The sequence below is a fragment of the Lissotriton helveticus genome, chromosome 3_1 (genome assembly GCF_964261635.1).
Source record: "Lissotriton helveticus chromosome 3_1, aLisHel1.1, whole genome shotgun sequence".
NCBI lineage: Eukaryota > Metazoa > Chordata > Amphibia > Caudata > Salamandridae > Lissotriton > Lissotriton helveticus.
The window spans coordinates 673,042,605-673,065,501 of NC_136061.1; the positions used below are offsets into that span (position 1 = coordinate 673,042,605).

At 43.5% G+C, this 22,897-nt stretch overlaps 1 protein-coding gene across 2 annotated transcripts in view; it reads left to right on the plus strand.

Moving 5' to 3' along the window:
* The window catches only part of LYPLA2 (lysophospholipase 2), a 105,418-nt gene that overhangs the window by 48,254 nt on the left and 34,267 nt on the right, over positions 1-22,897 (plus strand). For both annotated transcript variants that reach the window (XM_078680811.1, XM_078680810.1), the window contains exons 7-9: positions 10,548-10,621; positions 10,951-11,052; positions 11,711-11,887. In XM_078680811.1, coding sequence (XP_078536937.1) covers positions 10,548-10,621; positions 10,951-11,052; positions 11,711-11,887 — 353 coding nt within the window. The remainder of the gene's footprint in view (positions 1-10,547; positions 10,622-10,950; positions 11,053-11,710; positions 11,888-22,897) is intronic.

A 22,897-nucleotide genomic window follows, 5' to 3' on the forward strand; every position in this document is an offset into this window, starting at 1 on the left:
GTACCTCTAGACAGTAAGACTCCGTCTGTTCTGTAGGGAACAGACTTCTTCATGTAGCTCTTTCCAAGAAGTCCAGGGATTAAGGTGGATGCGGCATTATATCGAGCCACTTTAAATTTAAGGCAAGCTGAGATTTTTTTTTTAAAGTATGGTAATCTGTAATGGCTTTTACCATAAATATTCTAAATTGTTTTGGCACACTGTAATCTTTATTTAGTCGAATAACACATATCTTTAGTATGGGAACCCATGTTTCTGCTGATTATTGGCTGATGCGCTTCCAAAGCATGTACTTCTTAGGAGACTAATCGCACAAGTGTTAGCTCTAAAGTTGAAGCTATTGAAATATAATTTAATCATCGGGATGTTGTTCTTGCGTTGATGTTAAGCCCGCCTGGCTTGCTTCCTGGTACAGATGGTGAACCTATGGAACTATTTAAGTTAAATATCCCTTTCTGGGCTCATAGTTTACTAAAGTGTTGAACAGTATCAGTAAAGCACCCTGCCACTGATAGCTGGAAGCGCAATATCTCACTATTGTCTGGGACAAATGTTCCCAAAATGACACTTTTGCGAGGATTAACATTTAAGTTGTTACAGCATGTCCAGTGGTCAAGAAGTGGTGGAAAATTACCTATAATGCCTGTCTACACTTGCTTTTTAGGTCTCGCTGGCGTTGCAGGGCGAAGCCCTGCCGCCAACGAGACTTATAGCCGCCTTGCTCCCTGCCAAGGGAGTCAGAGCAGTGAGCGAGCAGCTCCAGACCTGTGCACGAGCCGACTCAGGTCCGTGAACGCGCGGGAACGTCAACGTGCACGTTCACGCGCGTCACGCTCCTGTCCTCCTGCGTCTCTTCCGAGGCGCGCTCCAGGCCGACTTGTGGTGTGCGTGTTCCAGCGTTAGGTAAGTGAGGGGTGGGGGTTTGTTTGCTTGTTAAGAAGGTTTCAACTGATTAGATGGGGGAGGAGGGGTGTTTGCATTTTGGGCTCTGTCGATCTGGTCCCGGTGCTTCCATATTTTTGTAAAACTTCCTCAAGTTGGGGGGGATGGATCTGCGCCAGAGCAGGTTTAGTGAAAGTTTTCTGGGTTGCCTAACTGGGGGCGGGACGTAGTTGCTTTTGGTACTCTGCAGCAGGAGGCCTGGGCTTCTTGCGGTCAGGTTTGGTGTAGCGCAGCCATCGTGCATTTCTGGTGCGTGTGGTAAAGGAAGTGTGAGAAATGGGAGCTGTGGCTGGTTCTGCGCTCTCCGGGAGGAGGTGGGCATGCATTGGTACCGAGATGATGGGAGTTGTGACAGTGCCAGGGTGTGCTGACCTGACCCGATTGTGCCCTGGTGCGCGAGCAGTCCTGCTTCAGTGCAGCTCCATTAACTGGGAATCTACTCAGGCAGCAGATGGCACAGAAAGCAGCCGTGAGAGGCTCTTGAAAGAAATCACATTCGGCTTTACAATATTTTCACAGCTTTCAATTTTTCTGCGTTTCGCTACCGTTCTAGTGGCGCCTACTGGATTAATTTACTTTTTTAGAGTACTGCACATCATTCTAAGCACCTTTTCCTCCTTATTTTTTAGGTAGTTTGAATTTGAACCGTATAGTAGGTGGAGTTTTCACAAGATATAGTAGGTGGAATTTTCACGAGAGTTGTAAATGGCTTTTTAACATCTCACAAATACTTGAAGCTGTGTGGAGAGGATTTAAAAGGGTAAGCGAGAAGCTGGTCTCCTGCAGAGAAGGCAGCTGAGGCAACAAAAAGCACCCTTATAAATGTTCTCAAACAAGCAGCAGAGCTACTCTGAAGTTGAGGCATTTACCCTCCCATCTGGAAAGGTTGCCCTTGGCTCGCGCTTTCAATAGAATCAGTTTGTGTTGTCTGCTGGTCATGCCCAGGAATTGCATCTATTTTGTAGTTAAGAAATATGTATAGAAATAATATTGGCTTCAAAGTGGTGAATTGGTGAAAAGTCTCTTTTCAGCGTAGTTGCATGCCATACAATACATTCATGAACAGCCCTTTGCAACCTATACACAATCTTAATATTGGCCTAGACAGTTGGTTCGCAAGGTAGCTAAAGTCCATATCCTGGACCAACAGCATGTTGATTAAACAAACTTGACGAGTGTCCCAAATAACAGCCTGTAAATGCTGAGGCCCTCACATATTATGGCATGACTTTAAAATTCCAGCTGGGAACCAAACCCTGGCTAATTTCCATGGTCCACAAGTGTGTAGTTTTAGTCTAGTGCTTGCCTCCTTTTCTCCCCTACATCGTTTGTCACTACGGTCTAAGCTTTGCCCCTTTGCTTGAAACAGCTTCCGTGTTTGGGTTGATGGTATTTTCATATTTAGTCTTCCTCTTTCCTTCTCTGATCTTCATCTGTTTCTTCAGATGACCAGTTGGCTGTTTTCCTGAGGGTCAAATTATTTTTTTGAAGAAGCAGTACTACCAATTTCTGTTGGTGTTTAGGGTTTTTGGCTCTATGGTTTCTGCTGGACTGTAAGTCTTCATAAACTCAGTCCAAACTTCAATTTTGACATTTAAGTATAGGACCTTCTGTTTACTCCCTGTTGACATTTGAAGAGCGTTCCTCTCTAGTATGTGGGTACTTTAGTTCCGTGGCTCGTGATTGAAATAATGCATCATTTTGGGCTGTTTTCTAGGCCATTTCAAACTTTGGGGGGTCCTGCTGTTTTGCTACGTAGCAGCAGTCTCTAGGACTGGCTTCGGTGCTCAAGACCTGTCCATGCTTTAGCCCTCTGCCTTAATGTAACTGCTGACCATTGCAAATGAATACTTCAGTTTATTACTTGTCTGATAAACACTTGCTCGGAGCCTTTCGTTACAACTTTTTTTAGTGAAGTGATTATGCAGCAGAAAGCTCCACAAATGCAAGTAAAAGAACTGAAATAGGATGAACATTTAAAAAATATGAGAAATAGGATGTGGTTCAACGAAGGTGACCAAGTTCTATGGCCAAAGTCACAAGTAGGCCTGCTGCCAGACTGCATACTTGTGAGGTTCTTTCGTGAATGCTAGGTTGAATTAAACAGTTTGGACAATGAAATTAGATATGAATTGGAGCTTCAGCTAGTCCAGGTAAAAATGCATAATTTCTAGCACTGATTAGCAGGATCATCTGAAAAGTTTCTTGTGGTGGTTCTTGGGTTTCTTACACTGCCTTCTACATTTCAGATGTTCTCAAGTCTGTTCCATTTTTAATTTACGTGCATCGTTTGTTGAATGCTGTCCATGGTTTTAGGCAAGTTAACCTTTTCAGTTTTGTTCCTTGTTACAATTTATTTTAAGTTCATCCTTTGTAACCTTCTACAATGCAGTTACGTGAAAATTACTTTGTTTCATGCACTGCTGTTTAATCCTGAGGTTTTATTGGTGAGATTGTTTTAGTCCTATGGGCGTAGCATTTCATTTTCCAGGAATTTTCTTGACATCTGTGTCAGTTTGTCTAAATTTAACAATGGTCATTTAGTAGTCTGATGGTGGACAAATCAGTTGTGCATGTCATGGAGACTGGAGCAGAAAAAGATTAATGTAGCCAAAGAAGTACAGTAAAAGGATTATGTAATCTCTTCAAGTACAGGTCGTCATTCCTAGTTCTGGTTGTTACCAGTCATCTTGTAGGGTCTGATAGGAAGAGCTGGCATTCAGCGTTCCTGTGAGGAGCCTAGACTCTGTAGGCATCAGCTATAAAGGAAGAAGAACCCCTGGGTCACTTATTAGTCCTTTTACATGCAGTCCGAGACGCCTGCTTTTGCCATTGCCTTTCTTTATTTTTTCCATGCGTTTTTTCGTGGTAAAATGGGTTAATGATCTTCTCTGCCCATCCCTTCACCTCCCATACAAGCATTTTGCCTTTATAATCATGCGGGGTGGTTGGGATGCTGTTGGAGTTCTTGAAACGGGGTGTCTTGCCTCTGTGTTGGTCTTGAGGTAGCAGAGTACCCAGGCGGCCCTTCTTCCTGGATTGTGCGAGACCAGGTGCTAATACGGACTTGCACAAATAGTCAGTGTCTGTCTTCCTTTCACCCTGCGGACTGCCCATGTACTGCCTTGGTTGTCTGTAGCACTGCAATAGACCGGTCAGCTCACTGCATGTTGAGTTCACATGGATCCCGTCATTGTGCACAGAATTCTCTCCAGCATATCCAACACTGTCTGCTGGACTTCACCGTTGATCCTTACATTTTCAAGGCCTGAGGCATGGTCTTTTTCACACCCCAAACCCATGTTGCTTGTGATTAGGGCTCCCCTATTGGTAACCAGAGGTGGCCTCAGAAAAGCAAGATGTCAAAGTTGAAATTTCCTGGTCCTTATGCAATCTTTTAGTTTTCTCTATACTAGCTGGTTGAGCACCCCTGGGCTCTTGAGGAGAACAGGAATTATTTTACAGTACCGTAGGCCCATATCTGACTTATTTAGAGAAACGTTTATGTGCCTGTAATATCCTTTATTTACAATTGATTTCCAGTCCATTTTTTGTGTTTTGAACTGTGCTTACAATGGTTCTATTCAATAAATCACAAAGTGAGGGGCCCCCCGATGTCGGATGTGAGGCAGATCTGCGGGGGAGAGAACAGTAAATTACATAAAGGAAGAAGTGGATCTGCCCCGTATTTGATCAGGTATAGGCTCAGTTAGAGTCCAATTTTTTTTTTAAAGTCACCCATTTTGGCGCTCACCAATACATCAAGGCCATATGCAATTTAGACAGAGGCATTTTTATAGAAAATATATCATTTTTATTTTTATTTGCTTCATATATTCTTTTATGTATACCACAATTTTACAAAATAATTTTTTGAAAAATTTCACGATAATAGGGTAAAAAACATATATATATCTACAACCCATCAACCTTCCAAAATTCAAGCTGCAACAAATTCATACATCGCAAACAATCATACTCATACAAGGCTCATTCATACATTCTACTCAGATAAAATTTGGCATAGATTGCTCTGAGAACATCCAGAATATTCCTCTCGGCCATGGGCCGGGGATAGATGGTAGTGTGTTCAGGGTGGGTGGTTTCAACGCCGACGCGCGTTTCGGTGCCAGGCCCCAATTTAGACCGCACCTTCGTCAGGGCAGGGAAGGGGAAGGAGGGGTTGTACTCAAAAATAGGATACATTTCTCTGTTATCCAGGCACTCTGTAGAAAAAACACATCTTTTTTTAGTATAGTGTTTTACCCCCATTTCAAACAACATTAGGTATATTCAGTGCTGATCGCATAGTAGCTAATCACATTAAAGAATTCACAAGTATGAGAGACATTCATTAGTTATTCCTAGTTATTCTCATCATTTTCCTTTGTACACAGTTTTTAGTATGTCGGTACATCGGGGAGCTAGTCCCATCGGGCTTTGATACAGTGATAGTCATACATTTGGGGCATTGGTGAGCTCGAGAAATGGGTGACAAAACGTGATAGGGCTATATGGCAAACAATTAATAATAAGCATTCAAAATCCATGCAGTGGACCCTCACACACACGCTGGTTCATCTGTAGCATTGTTTTAGTACAGTACGTTTTTGCACATATGAGCATTCATTCATTCGTCTATCTTGTATATGTAAAAATATACACACTTACACAATCCGTCACCGGAGACCGAATTTTTAGGATACTGAGTCTTTAGGCATGTTTCTGGGCCCCATTGCACATCACGTTATTTGAAAGAGGGCACTATCAGGCATTCAAGAATACATCCGCGTATAGCATACTGTTCAGGCAGGTTTCTGAACTCCAAAGCATTTAAGTCTATAAGATTAAAGCGTTTCATGGCATTCAAATGTACCTCAGCGTATAGTTTGCTGTAGGAGAGTAAGGACCAATCTCTTTCAATGGATGGCACGTAGTAGGCGCCTTCCTGGGGTCCTATGAAAAGGGTGAATATCAGAAACCTGCCTGAACAGTATGCTATACGCGGATGTATTCTTGAATGCCTGATAGTGCCCTCTTTCAAATAACGTGATGTGCAATGGGGCCCAGAAACATGCCTAAAGACTCAGTATCCTAAAAATTCGGTCTCTGGTGACTGATTGCGTAAGTGTGTATATTTTTACATATACAAGATAGACGAATGAATGAATGCTCATATGTGCAAAAACTTACTGTACTAAAACAATGCTACAGATGAACCAGCGTGTGTGTGAGGGTCCACTGCATGGATTTTGAATGCTTATTATTAATTGTTTGCCATATAGCCCTATCACGTTTTGTCACCCATTTCTCGAGCTCACCAATGCCCCCAATGTATGACTCTATCACTGTATCAAAGCCCGATGGGACTAGCTCCCCGATGTACCGACATACTAAAAACTGTGTAAAAAGGAAAATGATGAGAATAACTAGGAATAACTAATGAATGTCTCTCATACTTGTGAATTCTTTAATGTGATTAGCTACTATGCGATCAGCACTGAATATACCTAATGTTGTTTGAAATGGGGGTAAAACACTATACTAAAAAAAAGATGTTTTTTCTACAGAGTGCCTGGATAACAGAGAAATTTGCCCTGCCGAAGGTGCGGTCTAAATTGGGGCCTGGCACCGAAACGCGCGTCGGCGTTGAAACCACCCACCCTGAACACACTACCATCTATCCCCGGCCCATGGCCGAGAGGAATATTCTGGATGTTCTCAGAGCAATCTATGCCAAATTTTATCTGAGTAGAATGTATGAATGAGCCTTGTATGAGTATGATTGTTTGCGATGTATGAATTTGTTGCAGCTTGAATTTTGGAAGGTTGATGGGTTGTAGATATATATATGTTTTTTACCCTATTATCGTGACATTTTTCAAAAAATGATTTTGTAGAATTGTGGTATACATAAAAGAATATATGAAGCAAATAAAAATAAAAATGATATATTTTCTATAAAAATGCCTCTGTCTAAATTGCATATGGCCTTGATGTATTGGTGAGCGCCAAAATGGGTGACTTTAAAAAAAAATTTGGACTCTAACTGAGCCTATACCTGATCAAATACGGGGCAGATCCACTTCTTCCTTTATGTAATTTAATGGTTCTAGGCAAGCCATACTGGTAGCTAGTGGTGCAGTTAATTTCCAGCAACGTGCCTTCTCTCAGGATATATAGAAAGCAACACCTCGTATGCATTTTAACTTAACAGAAGGTGTAATGCTTCCTTATGGCTTTTAGGTCTCGCCTACGAAGCGCGCATGCTCTGCATAGGAGGACCTTTAGCCGTCGTTCTGCTCTTTTTCGAAGCACATACTCTTGCTTGTGGTGACATCCACCTTGTGTGAGCGCGCAAGGGCGCGCCACAAGCACAAGTATGTGCTTCAAAAAAGAGCAGACTGCGCACGCACCACTCCTGGGCCAGAAAACACATTATTGCAGCATGCCACTGCGCAAGCGGGGCGTTTCCAAGCCATATGTTTATTTTACTTAGTTCTGTTTCTTTTTGCAGCCCCTCTCCTTCTACATATCTGGTCTGTGTCCTTTCAAACAACCCCCATTATCTCTCGGCCCCTAGCTACCACCTATCCCGTCCAAACTGTCATCTTCTGTTACTAAATGCAACGTTGTCCCCTCCCCTGAGTGCAGCCAAAAACATTTACCAGGTCTGGAGTCAGCCTGCCCCTTTTATCAGAATGCTCGTCACTACTCCCATATTCACACACCCGCTCCTAGGAACATCCCAGCGGTAGCCAGGTTTTAGGTTTTGTTCTCTCTCTCCCAAAAACGAACACGAAAGTACCTCCAGGAAACAGTGGATAGATATTTTAACTATGCAGCCAAAATAAAATTAACCTTAGTTTTCCCCCTCACAGCCTATGTGCTTGTGAACTGATTTTTTTCTGTGTCGCGTAGTATCATGCATAGCGTAACAACCTGTCTGTTTCTTTGCTATGTACCCGGCGTTCGAAGTGCGTTAAAGTACGGGGACTGCTTTTAGGGAACTTCTCGGCTTTCTCCTTCTTTCTCCTTCTCTCCCCGTGTGCTCCCCCCAACCTCTGTGATCTGTTTCGCATGTACTTTTCCCTTGTTCCCTCGCAGTCTGTTGTTTTCACCCTAGTGTGCTTTTCCTCCCGTTCCTTATGTCACTGTGCTGTTTCTCGCACTCGTGTGTTCTTACCCACCACCAAAACTTTTGTAAAACCAATGAAACAGGCATGAGGAAGCAAAATGAAGTGTTCAATATCGCACACTCCATCAAATCACAAATCTAGGTTGCAGTTTCGAAATTAAAACGTGAGAACAATGAATTGAAACAATATTAAAAATGTGGGTTTTGTTACTTTTTATTTCTAAATTAAGACCTAATGCCCAAATGAACAAGCATTTGCAATGCAATACGTCTTGCATTTAGGCAAGTTTGAGCTATTAACATTGCAAATAACAATGCCTTTTATTTTTGTTTTCGTTTTTAGAACATAAATAAGTCAGTCATTTACAATAGCTGAAACTCGCATAAATGCGAGACCTATTGCATTGCAAATGCTTGTTAAAGAGTTACAATCATACAAAATGAATCTGCTTAAACAGTGTCATCATAAAAGTGTTAAAATAAGTGTGAACAAGGTAGATAATTTTCAAACATAAGTAATGGCACCAGAGAAAGAGGGAAATGCGGGAAGAGGGTGTTGTGAATATTTGTAATCTGTTGAGGGTGGGTTTAATCCTGCCCAGTGGTGTTGAAAGGTGTAAGGGTATGAAACCTTGCCAAAAGAATCAATGTCTACGACAGTGGTATTGAAGACTGCAGATGTTATTGTTAGTTGTCATTTATAGTTCACAACCCGATCCTCCATTGTATGGCATTGCAGCAGACTCAGTAATCCAGGGATAGCTTTATACATTTTTCTGAGGTTTCGTCGGACTGAAATTTGATTTGTAGAGATGGGGATCGAAGTTCTGTGCTTGTCTGGTGAATATGACAACCCTCGTGAGTTGTGTGTTTGATGGGGTTGGGACATCTCATTCCCTGCACATGCACATTTCCCAGTAGATGTTTAGGTAGCTTGTGGAAGCATGTGCTATTGAGCACCCTAGTGACCAGTTAGTTGCATATTTGGGGAGTGATAGGTGCATGTTCAGGTTCTATACATTCTGCTGTAAGAAAGTTGTACCTAGTAATATAAGGCCTCAAATGCTGTTGCCTTCATCTTGCATCAAAGATGGAGGTAAAGACAGACCCTCACTCTCTGCCTTGTACAGTCCTGAAAATTGTGTGTACAGGATATAGCAATTTGGTTGTTTGGGGAAAAACATCTGTACCATTATAACACTGGGTTTACAGAGCTTGGCTGGATATGGCTAGTTTGTAATTGTCTAAAGTTTGGTATATCAGATAGGCCTACTTGCTGTTTCTTCAGTAAACTGATTACGACATACTTTTTGAGTTTTCAGCCTTTTTGAGTTTGCAGCCTGGCTTTTGATCAACTTTACTTATTTGTTCATTTCAGACCTTTTTGTATTGAATGATCAGTGAAGCTCTTGTCCTATTCACCGAGGGAATTTAAGAGGTTATAGAAAAAAAATTGGTTCTTGCTTCCTTTTTTTCCAGAAGCAAGTTTCTTTCGAAATGCAATAGATTTACATTATTTGTATAGCATTGTGTCGGGAAGTGACAGATGGGTTTTCCTGTTTGCTCGTGGGATACCAATGTTGTTCTGTAACATCCCCCATAAGAGGAGCAGTTGTTCATTTAGTACTATAGAATGTGGAAGAAGCTGATAATTGGCAGCTGAAGCTGACCTTGATCTCATGACTTTAAAGTTGTACCTAATTATTAAATTGGAGCTGATGCATTCCTTCTAGGAAAGTTAACTTGAAAATTGTGTTTGAATGATGGATAACTGTTGGAACAGACTTTGAATGTGGTTTTCCTGCACGTTGGGTGGCTTATGCCAGGCACTGGATTTCAGAAGTTCACATCATATAGGAGGAGAGCACTTTTATGTCAATTATTCAATGCCAGTATTACAGATTCGAAATTGGCACCATACCAGAAAAAGAGGTAGCATAATAATTTTTGGGAAGAAGGACGGCTGTGGCTGACAGAAGCAGACATCAGAAATGTTTCAGGTAGTCTTGGTGGGCTAGAAAACATAAGAAACAGTCCGCTCCAGACAGATTTTTGTTCCAGTTGCTTTGGAAGCCTGGGGAGAGCTGGTTATTTATTTTACATCAATAAGATAACTGTTTCTCGTCAGGTTCTGGAGCCACAGTTACTCCTAGATAGTTCCTTCATGGTTGCAGTGGTAGAGATGCTTAGATTCATTAGTCTAATGGCCACACATCAGAGGTCTACAAATGAAGTAACTTCAGGCACTTGGGGAGGAAGAAATACCTCACTTCACTTTTCGGCATCTAAGCTATTAGACTCCAAGCAACACTTGTCCATTTTGGAATGAGTCCTTCACAGGTACCTATCGCATACACCTTCCTTGAATTATATAATGATGTATTTTCACTTATGCCTGAAGACTCCCATTGTGTAACTATATACCAGAGATCATGCATGAATCTATTTTTCTTTTTTTTTATTGCAGTCAAAGCGATTATTGAGCATGAGGTGAAGAATGGAATCCCAGCCAATCGCATTATACTAGGAGGATTTTCACAGGTAAGAGCAATGTGGTGTAACTGTCCCTCTCTCCCCTGCCAAACCCCACCCCCAACTCCCTCACATCTTGGAGTTATTTCAGAGAATGTCCCCCAAACCCCTAATGTAATGCTTTTTAAGTTATCATGTGAACATCACTTAAAATTGAATCATACCTCTGGGACTCAACTGAAAGCATGCGAAAAACATCTTGCCTTCACTCAAATTGGGATATGGTGAGAGGAACCAATACTTAGGGTTGGTTCGGCATGTGTTCCCTTCAACACATTATTTTATGTGCAGAATACTTTGTCTTTTCCTTATATTTTTATTCTTTTCTTGTATTATAGGGCGGGGCTCTTTCAATGTACACCGCTCTCACCTGCCCACACAAGCTTTGCGCAGTTGTAGGGCTCAGCTGCTGGCTGCCTCTTCACCAAACATTTCCTCAGGTAAGCGATCCTTCTTGCCTTTAGATGGGCAAGCAAATTTTGTGTGGTACTGGAGCATAGACAGGTCAGCAGCCCCATTAAAAATGGGTGCAAGTGAGAGAAGAAGGGTTTGTGGAATGGGATATGAAATGAAGAAGTAGGAAGAAAGTGTGGTGTCCTAAAAAGAAAAAAAAATTAGCAAAACTAATGCCTCTGGGTATGCTGTGTGTGAAGAGCTCTGCAGAGAGTTACAGGGGCAGCCACCTTCAGTGGAAGTCCACTGGGAAAGTAGCTACCAGGGCTGTGATCCTTCAATGTGTGAAGCGGCTTCTGCTGCTGACAGATTTACACTGCTTTTGTGTGCAGTAAAGAACTACTTTTCCTCATCACCAAGCCCATAATGTAGAGTCGTTTGCACAGTTTAGCTGTCCATGTAATGTTGTGGACCTAATATTGATCACATTGGTTCTTGCAGTAGACCGCATACGTGGTTTGTAGATGGATTTAAAAAAATTTGTAGATTGTGTCTCAAGGTTCATCCATCTAGAGCTGTAGACATGCTGCTGTTTGCCCCGGAGATGATCAACTGTGGGGCCTTGGAGTAAGCTTCAGCGTGCACAGCACATTCTACACCTGTACAGTTGGGTTGTTGACATTTCTGTGGTCATCTTTTCTTTAGGCTGCTGGCAGTGGTGTGAACAAGGACATTCCCATCCTGCAGTGTCACGGAGAGATGGACCCAATGATTCCAGTTCGCTTTGGAGCCCTAACTTCTGAAAAGCTCAAGTGTGTTGTAAATCCCTCGAAAGTGCAGTTTAAAACCTACCCTGGATTGATGCACAGCTCTTGTACCCAGGTCAGTGAAAGTTCGCACAAGCACATGAAGTACAGAGCACAGCTGTCTTGTGAATGCTGCATTGTTTCAGAACGTCACTGGACCTATATACAACAACTAAGTAAACAAAAAAGGAGCTCAGAGTGTACTACATGATAAATATGTCAGGCAGGCTAATGCATATCTATCTCCTACATGCTGCAAAGGCTCTGTTTGGCAGGAATGAGTATACTGACCTCTTGTATGCTACAGTTTGTCGATATCGAGCAGCAGCACATCGCTCTTTTGCATGCCGCTAAGCTTCTGTGTCAGGCACAATTGAGCGTTTGTCTGGTGCATGCAGTTGGGGTTCCCTGGAGGCATTTAGAGCACACCTATGTCCTGAAGGTTGTATGAGATCCATGTGAGGCAGTGTGTATTGTTACAAAGTGCTCTGCCCTACCCCTTTCTTGGTTTGTTCACCACCACAACCTTTTATTTTTGTTGCATGGTTTTAGGATAACACCTGCATTGGGAATAGTATGTGTGCAGATGCATATAACAGCATAGGTTCTCATGAAGTTTCTAGGTTCTTTTGATGTGCAAATGCCCATGTTTGTTGGTGCTGCATTGGCCCACACAGTGATTGAATATATAGTCATCTGTGTCGTCAGTGGTGCTGACTTGTGGATACTCGTTGGATGCTTAGATATATAAATTGCATTTATGTAGCGCTTACTATCCATGACGAGACATTGAAGCTCTTTTCCGTGAGTAGCACTCTACTTCGGAATTCAAAGTTGATTTAGTCGTGGATTAGTATAGGGAAATATAAGTAATTAATTTGAGCAGTGGACATGCAAGTTAGTTAGTAGGATTGAATAGGATAAAGGAGGGATAGAAGGAGAGTCTAGAAAGTGTTATTTAGGAGATCATAAGATCATAGTAGTAAAATGAGGTTTGGGATGACTCAAACGAGGGATAGAGGAGGGAAGGGTCTAGAAAGGTTTATTAGGGAGGGCATAGTAGTAGAGGACATATTGAAACAAGGATAGGATGAGACAGAGTAGTGAATTGAAAGTTATTTTTTCTACTGTAGGAGTAAAGTAATAAATATATAGATACATACCTACATAGAAAGGTATACATATTTATGGAAAGTAATAAAGAGGTATAAAGTTCTATTATATAAAGACCCATTTGTGCATGTATGGATAAATAATTAGACACTCCGACTCTCAAGTGTTGCTGTGCATAAAGCTAATTTATTTGTGTTTATTACATTTCATTATTTATTTGATATTTTCCGCAATATTTCAATAGTTTTCAATAGTGAAGCACCTATAGATACAATTGTTATGATCTTATTGGCACATTGTGGTAGATTAAATAAAAACAGAGACCCATAACTATATCGTCAAATAACGTGTAAACGAAGCAGTGACCTATATACATGTTAAGAATAGAATCATATATATATTTATGTATATATATCTATACAGTGCTTTGTAGTTGAAAATAAACCTTTCAGCAACGAATTCCACTTGTTGCCCGTGAATGCTTCAAGGATATTGACGGTTTTGTACATAATATCTATATGTATGTATGTATGTATGCGTGTGTGTGTGTATATATATATATATATATATATATATATATATATATATATATCCCAACATTTGCCTCCTGAAGGAGAGCCTCTCACAGGTACTTTTCATATGCTATCCTTATTGACGGACGAAAGTTGAGTCCAAAACAACAGCTGCGCTGAATAAAAAAAAAAGTCCTGCCCCCATGCAGACTTTTAGTCGCTCGCAAGTGCACCCACCCAGCCCTAATACACTAAATCCTGCCTGGGAGGTGGTCGCACCTCCCTGTGACAGGATACCTATTGTTCTGTCTTCCCCTGCTCGAGCTCAGGTCAGCAGTAGAAAATGCGTCTCTGATCGGAAGCAGCCAGTTTGTGCTGTCCGGAACTAGAAGGCTGGTACCAGGAACACTGAGAGCTTAACGAAGGGCTCTCCTGTTGGGTGGATTCATACCTCCCACACTGGTTACCGGTGTGGGGGATGATTCCAACATGTTTGACACCAAACACAATAGGGTTTATTGCAGCCGTTTTCGAGATGGTCATCGTGCCGTCATGTAATGCCCCTCTATATTAGTATATGGCTGCTTTACTGACAACTCAGGAGAATGGACTCAGTAGGCTGCAGGGGTGCCCTGCTCATACAGGGGCACCCTCTCACTTAGAACCAAGCACCCTGCCTTCAGGGTTGTGAAGGCCTGCTATAGGGGTGACTTATAGGTTTTAAGAGCAGTGACCCTTAAATATAGTAAACCTATATCTTTAATAAGTGGCGCGTACACCAACCTCCACAGGCTGCAATGGCAGACCTGTAGTTCCAGTTTGCATGGTCTCTCGTGGGTGGCATAATGCATGCTCCAGCCCATGGGAGATCTCTGGGGTACCTATGCCCTGGGTACATGTGTACCCTATACTAGGGACTGATCAGGGTACCCCAGTATCCAATCTGGGATGGTACCTAGGTACTAACTTAACAGTTTAGGGAGATAGCAGATAGACTGGGGTCCTGATTAGCAGGATCCCAGTCAGACTAGTCAAAAACCAGCATAGCTCCAGGCAAAAAGGGGGGTATACATGCAGAAGGATCCTACCTTCCTACAGTGACTAAGCGCCCCCATAGGGGCCAGGGACCTCCCCTTCTAATAAAGGATAGTCGCTCAATGTTAGTGAAGCTGTACCACAATGGTTGCAGCACAACAAATCCGCCTAAAAGAGAAGGAGACAAAATGTGGACATGCAAAATCGACAATGTTAAAAATGTAAATCAGTATCCACCGTGAGCACACACAATAGGTCATTTGGAGAATACACTCAAAAGTAATAGGTTGTGCCTGTACTGTACGAAGTCAGGTGACAATTATTAGGAAAACAAACAAATGTGGTCGGATGAGCGCTCCTATTTGGAACCACTCAATCAGCACAGAAAGGTACCAACAAACATTGTCAGGGGCTCACTCAACTGGCTAAATTAACATGGCATGCTCGCCATCAGTCATACTCACGTGGTGTATCGTAGAGCATGTTGTAGTGCAGTCACAACTTACCCCAAGGTGAGCGGAACAGTGCTTCTTAGGCACAATGGAGGGTCCCAGACGGACTTAGGGGCACCTTGATTCGGGGGGAGAAGCACAGTGACCAAGGCCATCGTTTAAAAGAGACCTACATGGTTCCAAAGAAATAAATGGCTAAGCAAGTGGTAATTAGTAACAACTCCCAGTGAGTGAATTTGCATTATTTTGCCATGTTATTAAGGATCCAGAGGTCCATGATTGTAACCAATGGTGACCAAGTGCAACGAGGCATGGCATGTTCGTTATTATCAATCAAAGTTCCTAAGCCCTGATCGCGAATGTTGGTGTCTGGATGATTTACTCCGTAGTGTAGCCTAGTGCCACTATGGTTTTTTAATGTTGTTGCCATGAGTGTTGGCCTAGAGACGCGGTTTCAAAATACCAAAGTACCATCTGCTTTTCAAATACGTCAGCCTTGTGTGCTCCGGGTCGCTTAGGTTAGTGAAACCATCCGCATGATGCTCTTTTGTAGTGTACCTGCCTAGGTGCCCAACATAAAGTGCTCTACCCCAGACTACGTAAAATCGGAAGGGAGCTTGTTCCCGTAGGTGATGCCCCACACTGAGGTGGATACAAAGGGTTGCATCAACATCTTTATTAAAATTATATCAAGTAAAGTGAGGGCCATCTGTGTATCGGGTGGCTAGGGTTCTGCAAACCATTACCGTGATGCTCTATGACAGTTAACATGTAGCAGGATAGAAGTAGCCCCCAGCCCCGTACTTCGCGGATTTGAAGCGAGGTTGTTCCATTTAGCGGGATATCGCGCTGTGGTGTGGGGATAGTGAGCGTAAAATAGCGAACAGGGTGACATGACTTATTCCAGGTTTATGCGTAACTGAACCCGAAGCTTTAAACAGAGTGCCTAGACTCTGCTGTGAAAAAGGAGGTGATGGGGCACTTATTTGGAAGGTGTAGAGGACACTGCCGGCAACCTACTCGCCTCCAAAGTCCTGGAACGTCAAGCCAGGGCAGCAATGGCCATCAAATAGGACCGATCGATTGTACGCGTCTCTGGTGGTGCAGAGTCCCTGTCTACATTTGTGCATGTGGCTAATACGGCAGCCATTATTTGATGGTTAGTCGACCCGAGGAAAACCTGGGGCATAAGGGCCAAGTACAACTGTAGAGCAGCAATGTGTGAGGGCTAACCTTCAAAGGAGAGACTATTGTTACTCATTGTATGAATGGGAATTGGTGGTGAGGCTTGTTAAAAGGTAGGTCAGCCTCAATAGAGTATTGTTCAGCTCGGCGGGCCATATTGGGGGAGTTAGTTCCATAGACACTGGGAGTAATGTGATGTTAATCGGTGGGGGCGGAAAGAAGGAAAGGGGTAGCCTAAGTGGCAACTACGAATCACAGGTGGAAAATATCCTGTGCAAGACAATATAGGCGGAAATAATGTAGGGTACTGCAAAAAGCAAGTGTTGGAGCACTGACCCTGGCTGATGAACCTCTCGATGTCCTAACTGCGGAACACCTAAGGTTCCACCTAAGAATAGTCTCAAGTTTGTGCAAGGAAAATGGGCTCAAAGGAAGGGTATTGTAGTATGCACGCACTAATAAGGAATTGTAATAGCTCATGGCACATGAATGCAAGTGGGAAAGGAATAGGGTAGTGTGAAAAGTCAGTCAGATAGTTACATGTTCAGTTTGTGCTTTGGGATCTCATTGTTAATGCCATCTCTTTGCGTGGACAGGTGGAAAATCCACTATTGTTCTATCTCGAAGAGTTTCTTCTTTTGCCAAGATGTGTTAGTTTCTAACACCGTCCACTTTATGGGCCCGATTCACAGAACTAACTTAAGACAAAATCCTCAACTTTCTACCAATTTGGTATTCACAGAAGGCACTTACTCATTTTGGTAATATCGAAAGTCTTGAAGTTAGGATTTTTCTCAGTTTAGGAGTCCTAAAGTTAGGAGTCCTATCTTTACTACTCCTAAACCGAGAAAAATCCTAACTTTAAGACTTTTGGTATTCACAGAAGGCATTTAGGAGTCCTAAAGTTAGGACTCCTAACTTCTGTGAATACCAAAATGAGTAGTGCCTTCTGTGAATACCAAAATGGTAGTAAGTTTAGGATTTTGTCTTAAGTTAGTTCTGTGAATCGGGCACTATGTCATTGGGAGTGTGACGATAGTTGATGAAATGTGCACTCCTTTTGGTAGTTTTTCTTTTACGCCGGATATTGCTCCGGTGTTCAATTACCCGGGTCTTGACTGCTCGTGTGGTCATACCAGTGTATCTCAGGGAGCATGGACATTCTATAAGGTATATGCAATTATTGGTTTTGTAATTTGTGTGTGCGCATTGGGTCCAGATCTGGTTAACATTCAGTGACACTGATTTAGAGGGTTTTGTCAAATGACACATTCCACACTGGATACAGGGATAATGTCCTGTGATAGGTGTCCTATTCCATAGTGTTCTTTGTGATGGTGTGTACTTGGTTGGAAGGCGAGTGTGGACCAACATATCACAGAAGTTATTTGTGCACTTGAAGGCAAAGCGTGGCATCGGATTTTTAAGATCTCACAATCGCACAGTCCACCAGTGTTTCCATATCACATTCTGTATCCTGTTTGAGTTAGGGGTGAACGTCCTCACACAGGTACCTCTTCTTTGGTCCTAGGTTCCAGCAGAGCCTTTCTGTTGTTGTTTCTAGCCCTCTCAAGATTTTTTAGTCACAAGTGCGGGCTGCTAAGTTCTTTCTCAGTAGTTCGGCTTCTTTATCAAAGGTATAAATGGAGCTGCAATTCCTGAGCAGACATAGAAATTGGCCATATGGAAGATTATCCCGGAGTGCCTTGGTGATGAATTTCGTAGCACAGTAAGTTGTTACAATTCGTTTTTTTTTTTTATGTGTTCGTCGAGAGATGGCCATTACTTAACCGGATGGTAAGGTCTAAAAAGTTAATCTTTTGATCCGAGACTGTGCGTGTGAGCCTCGGAAATGGGTTGAGTGAATTGATCCATTCATAAAAGGCGTTGCAGGTCTCCTCTTCTCCCTTCCAGAAAATAATGATATTGTCCATGTAACGACGCCATGTCATAATGTTGGTCAAATATGGGTTGTTGTAGGTGTGGATGCGTTCAAACTCATAGAATCACTATGGCTTCCCCTTTGTCAGCCGGTTTTATGATTATAGAATCATCATCATCATCAGTCAGTAGCTTGATGGCTTTTCTTTTCTCTACAAGAGCCAAGGCTGCCACCACTGCGTTTGGCCTTGTTTTCCTAGTCCTGTACATCTGCCAGGCAGCAATATGGGCCTCCCTGCACACATTCACCAAGCACTATTGGAAGGACAGTGGTGTCCGTCATGACAGGCATTTAGTCTGTTCGGTCCTGCATAGAATTGGTTTCACAGTCTAACCTCTGGGGAGTTATTCCTTGGTATCTACTCTAAGGTTCATCTGATAGAGGCCTCAAGCTGCAGAATCCTTACAAGTTACTTACCTTCGGTAACACCTTATCTGGTAGAGATTGTCTAGCTGCAGATTCCTTACTGACCCTCCCATCCTTTCTGCTCTGTGAATCAATTACTGTGTAGGGAACACCCTATTAAGGGCCTGTGTTCGTCACACCGCTGGTCAGTGCTCATTGTAGCTCCACTCTCCTAGCTTGGAAAAGCACAAAAGTAACTGACTTAAGCATGCCGAGGAAGTGCCTATATATAGGCACCGTGCACATCACTTCTGGTGCTGACGACGCCACACTGAACCGCATGATGCCACCTTCTGGGGCACAAGGGTACTGCTTGAAATTCGTCCAGATCCAGTCTGACGCCTGGGTAATATTCTAAGGTAAAGAATCTGCGGCTAGATAGTCTCTAATAGATAAGGTGTTACCGAAGAGAAGTAACTTGTTCTTTTACACAGCTCAGATGATTTCTTGAAGTCTTTGACCTGCTGCATGTGTGAAGAGCTCAACACCCTGGATTTAAGCAGTACACCATCCATTCGATGTATATAATAGTTTCTCCTGACTGTTTCCGCTCACAATGCCACAACACGGTCAGTCTGAATAATGCTAGATTTATGGCAAGAGAATATACAAGTGTTCACGCTATGGGTGGAGTTAAATTGATTTAACGGAAGATAATGTTCGAGGCATATGAGCTGCAGATTACACACTGTGCATAGATGGCCACCTAGGGTTGGGCCCGGATGTTTGCAGTTTGTTTTGTTGTAGAAAAGTCTTTAGAATTCACGGGATAGGTGACTCCTCCTTTCGATGATACTGTGCATGGGCATCGGCTCCATCCCCAGATTGTTTTTTTCCGCCACCGGGCTCGGTTGTGTTTCCAGCGCTCCGTGTTTGAACCGATTTCCCTCAGCGCGCAATCCTCACCAACTTACAGAAAATAAGTTGTGAACGCTTTTCCAGTCTAGGCTATTCTTCAACACCGATACTTCGATTGCGGTCGTCGTCGGCGGCCTTCGGGCCTAACTAGGCCTAAACTTCAGCTCATGGAAAGGACGCCATTCAAGAGGTGTCCTCTATGTCGGTCGAAGTTTCCCCACACCGACCTTCATGAAGTGTGTAACCTTGGCCTCTCCCCGGAGCACGAGGCCAAAGACTGTTCCTCTTGTGCCTCTTTCCGCTCCAAAAAGACTATCTGGGACCGAAGAGCGAGGAGAACAATGGCTCGATCTTCGACTTCCATTCCGGACGACATCTTTGAAGAAGGCGTCAAGGTCCCAGAACAACACAACATTGACAGTGATCCCGAGGCAGAAGACTCCGAAGTCGAGGACATCACTCCAGCGCAGTGGGTCGTAAGTAAGACTGTCGACCCCGACCCTTCCTCGACACCCAAAGAAGGCCCCGGTCACGCCCTCGCCCTCGGGCTTCGGTGCACACCGACACACTGCTTCTACTGCCCCACCTTCGGGCCCGGCTAAGAAGCCAATTAAGCCTTCAGGCGACTCTGGCTCGAGTCGGCCTTCACACGGTGCCGGCGCACATTTACCGGCACGAAAAAGATAACTGCACCGGCTACGCCGACATCCAAACCATCGGCGCCGAAACATACCACTACTCCTTCAACACCGAAACCCAGGTCGGAACCAAGCAAACCCACTTCGGATTAAAAAAAAAACACCGGAACCGAAAAAACCATTGGATCCAAAAACCATACCGGAACCAAAAAAATCATCGGAACTGAAAAAAGCTTCGGCGCTGAAAAAGACTCCTGCTTCCCCAGTAAAAGACATTGTCAAGAAACCAAAACAAACCGCTTCGGTGCCGAAACCTTCCTCCGCACCAAAAGATCGACCTCCTGCAGAGGATTTACCTTATCCAGACCCTGCTCAAAAGACTAGCTAAAGATCTAATCATGGACAGTTAATTTTGGCTTAAAAAAAGCGACCACTGGGCACACCAGCTCCAGCTCCGCATACAAAGGAGGACATGGCTAACTCTCCCTTAAGACTGCCTTTCCCTTCTCTTTCACCTGTACCATCACCACATCCTCCCATACCACACCATTCCCCAGCATCCTCTATCATACCAGACGATGACAACTGGGATGATACCTCAGATGATATGGGGGGGTAATATACCTGATCCAGACACTCCTACAGGATCACCTGACCCGTGGTATGATTATACCACCCCAGATGTCCCAAATGTCCCTCAGGATGACTTATACCCCTCAAGGCCTTCCCCACCAGAAGACACTGGGGTTTAATCAATTAATCCACAGAGCTGCACAATATCATGGGGTAGACATACATACAGACCCTGTAGAGGAAGACTTCCTAATATATACCTTTGATAATGAGCAAAGGTCCTCATCCATTTTACCAATGCTTAAAGCAGTGATTAAGCATGCTCCTGAAGTCTTTAAGGACCCAGTCAGAACTCTGGTCATTAACCCTCGTATAGAGAAAAAATATAAAGCTGCCCCCTCAGACCCAGCATATATTAAAGGTCCAGTACCACTAGACTCACTTGTAGTTTCCAATGCACGCAAGAGAGCAAACTCACAAACATCAGGTGAAGCTCCACCACCAGATAAGGAGTCTAAGCTACTTGACGCATCAGGGAAAAGAACAGCATCTCAAGCAGCAAACATGGGGCGTATCGCCAATACACCGGCATTATTAGCCAGATACGACAGGGACATTATGATGAGTTAGAATCATAATGAGGCACCTCCCTGACAAATACAAGGATAGAGCAAATGAGCTTATCCAAGAGGGGGAAAAACATCACAAACACCTCTATTCGGTGTGCACTTGATGCAGCAGAGACTGCCTTTAGGGCAGTTAACACCAGCGTTTTACTATGCAGACATGCCTGGCTACGCATATCCGGGTTCAAACCTGAAGTACAAAGTGCCATACTTAATCTACCCTTGGATGAGCAACACCTATTTGGACCTAACGTAGATGTATCACTTGGAAAAATGATACAGACACCACCAAATCTATGGGAGCCCTGTAATCGCAGGCTCCCAGACATTCATTTCGTCGCTCATCCTATAGAGGTGCCACCAGGGGATACTCTTCAGACACAGCTTCTACCTCGTACAAAGCCCCTACACAGTCCACTTACAACAAAGGCTACCAAAGGGGTGGTTACAGGGGCAACAATAATAAAGGCAAAGGTAAAAATAACAACTCCCGCTCTGCCTCTACCCCTGCCCAATGACTCCCTTCCCCTGTCCCATTCCACTCCTGTCGGGGGAAGACTTCAACAATACCTGCCAGCATGGGAAAACATCACATTAGACAGGTGGGTGCTACAAATAATTCAATCAGGTTACTGTCTGGAACGAACATCCACCCCACAAACATACCACCCAAGCAGCATCCAATGTCACAGGAAGATCCAACACTGCTCAGACAGGAGGTAATATCCCTCCTGCAGAAAAACGCAATAGAAATAGTTCCAGAGCATCACAAAAACAAATGAGTATACTCCCTATATTTCCTAATACCAAAAAAGGACGGATCTCTAAGACCAATCCTAGACCTCTAAACATTTACATACAGTCGGATCATTTCCAAATGGTCACACTCCAACAAGTCCTTCCACGTCCGGTACTAAACGACTTCCTTGTCACTCTAGATCTCAAGGACGCCTACTTCCATATTCCCATCCACAGAGCGCACAGAAAATATCTCAGATTTGTGCTAGACGGGCAGCACTACCAGTTCAAAGTCATCCCATTCGGAGTCACAACAGCTCCAAGGGTGTTCACCAAATGCCTAGCAGTAGTAGCAGCACACTTAAGACAACATATTTATGTCTTCCCATATCTAGACGACTGGCTCATAAAAACCAGCTCATACAGCAAGTGTGTACAACACACTCACGCTACTATTCAACTGCTTCACGACTTAGGATTCACAGTAAATCACACCAAATCGCATCTGCAACCCTCGCACATACAACAGTATCTCGGCGCTACAATAAACACCCACCTAACACTAGCTTATCCCTCTCCAGCCAGGATAACAAGTGTACAAACTCTCCTAACAAAATTCAAACTGCAACACTCGCTACCAGCTCGAGTGTTCATGCAGCTCATAGGAATGATGGCATCTTTCATATTTGTAGTACCTCACGCAAGAGTGCAAATGCGTCCACTTCAAGAGTGCCTAGCATGTCAATGGAACCAGGCTCAAGGTCAACTGATAGACCTAGTGTTGGTAGACGGTCGGACTCATCGTTCTCTGCAATGGTGGAACACCAAAAACCTTTCTAAAGGGTGACCGTTTCTAGACCCAGTTCCTCAAATAGTTATGACAGCGGACGCATCGCTCTCCGGATGGGGAGCTCACCTACTGCATCACACCATGCAATGCAGGCGGACACCGCAACAAAAGCTACGACACATCAACCACTTAAAGTTGCTAGCTGTGCTTCTATCCCTA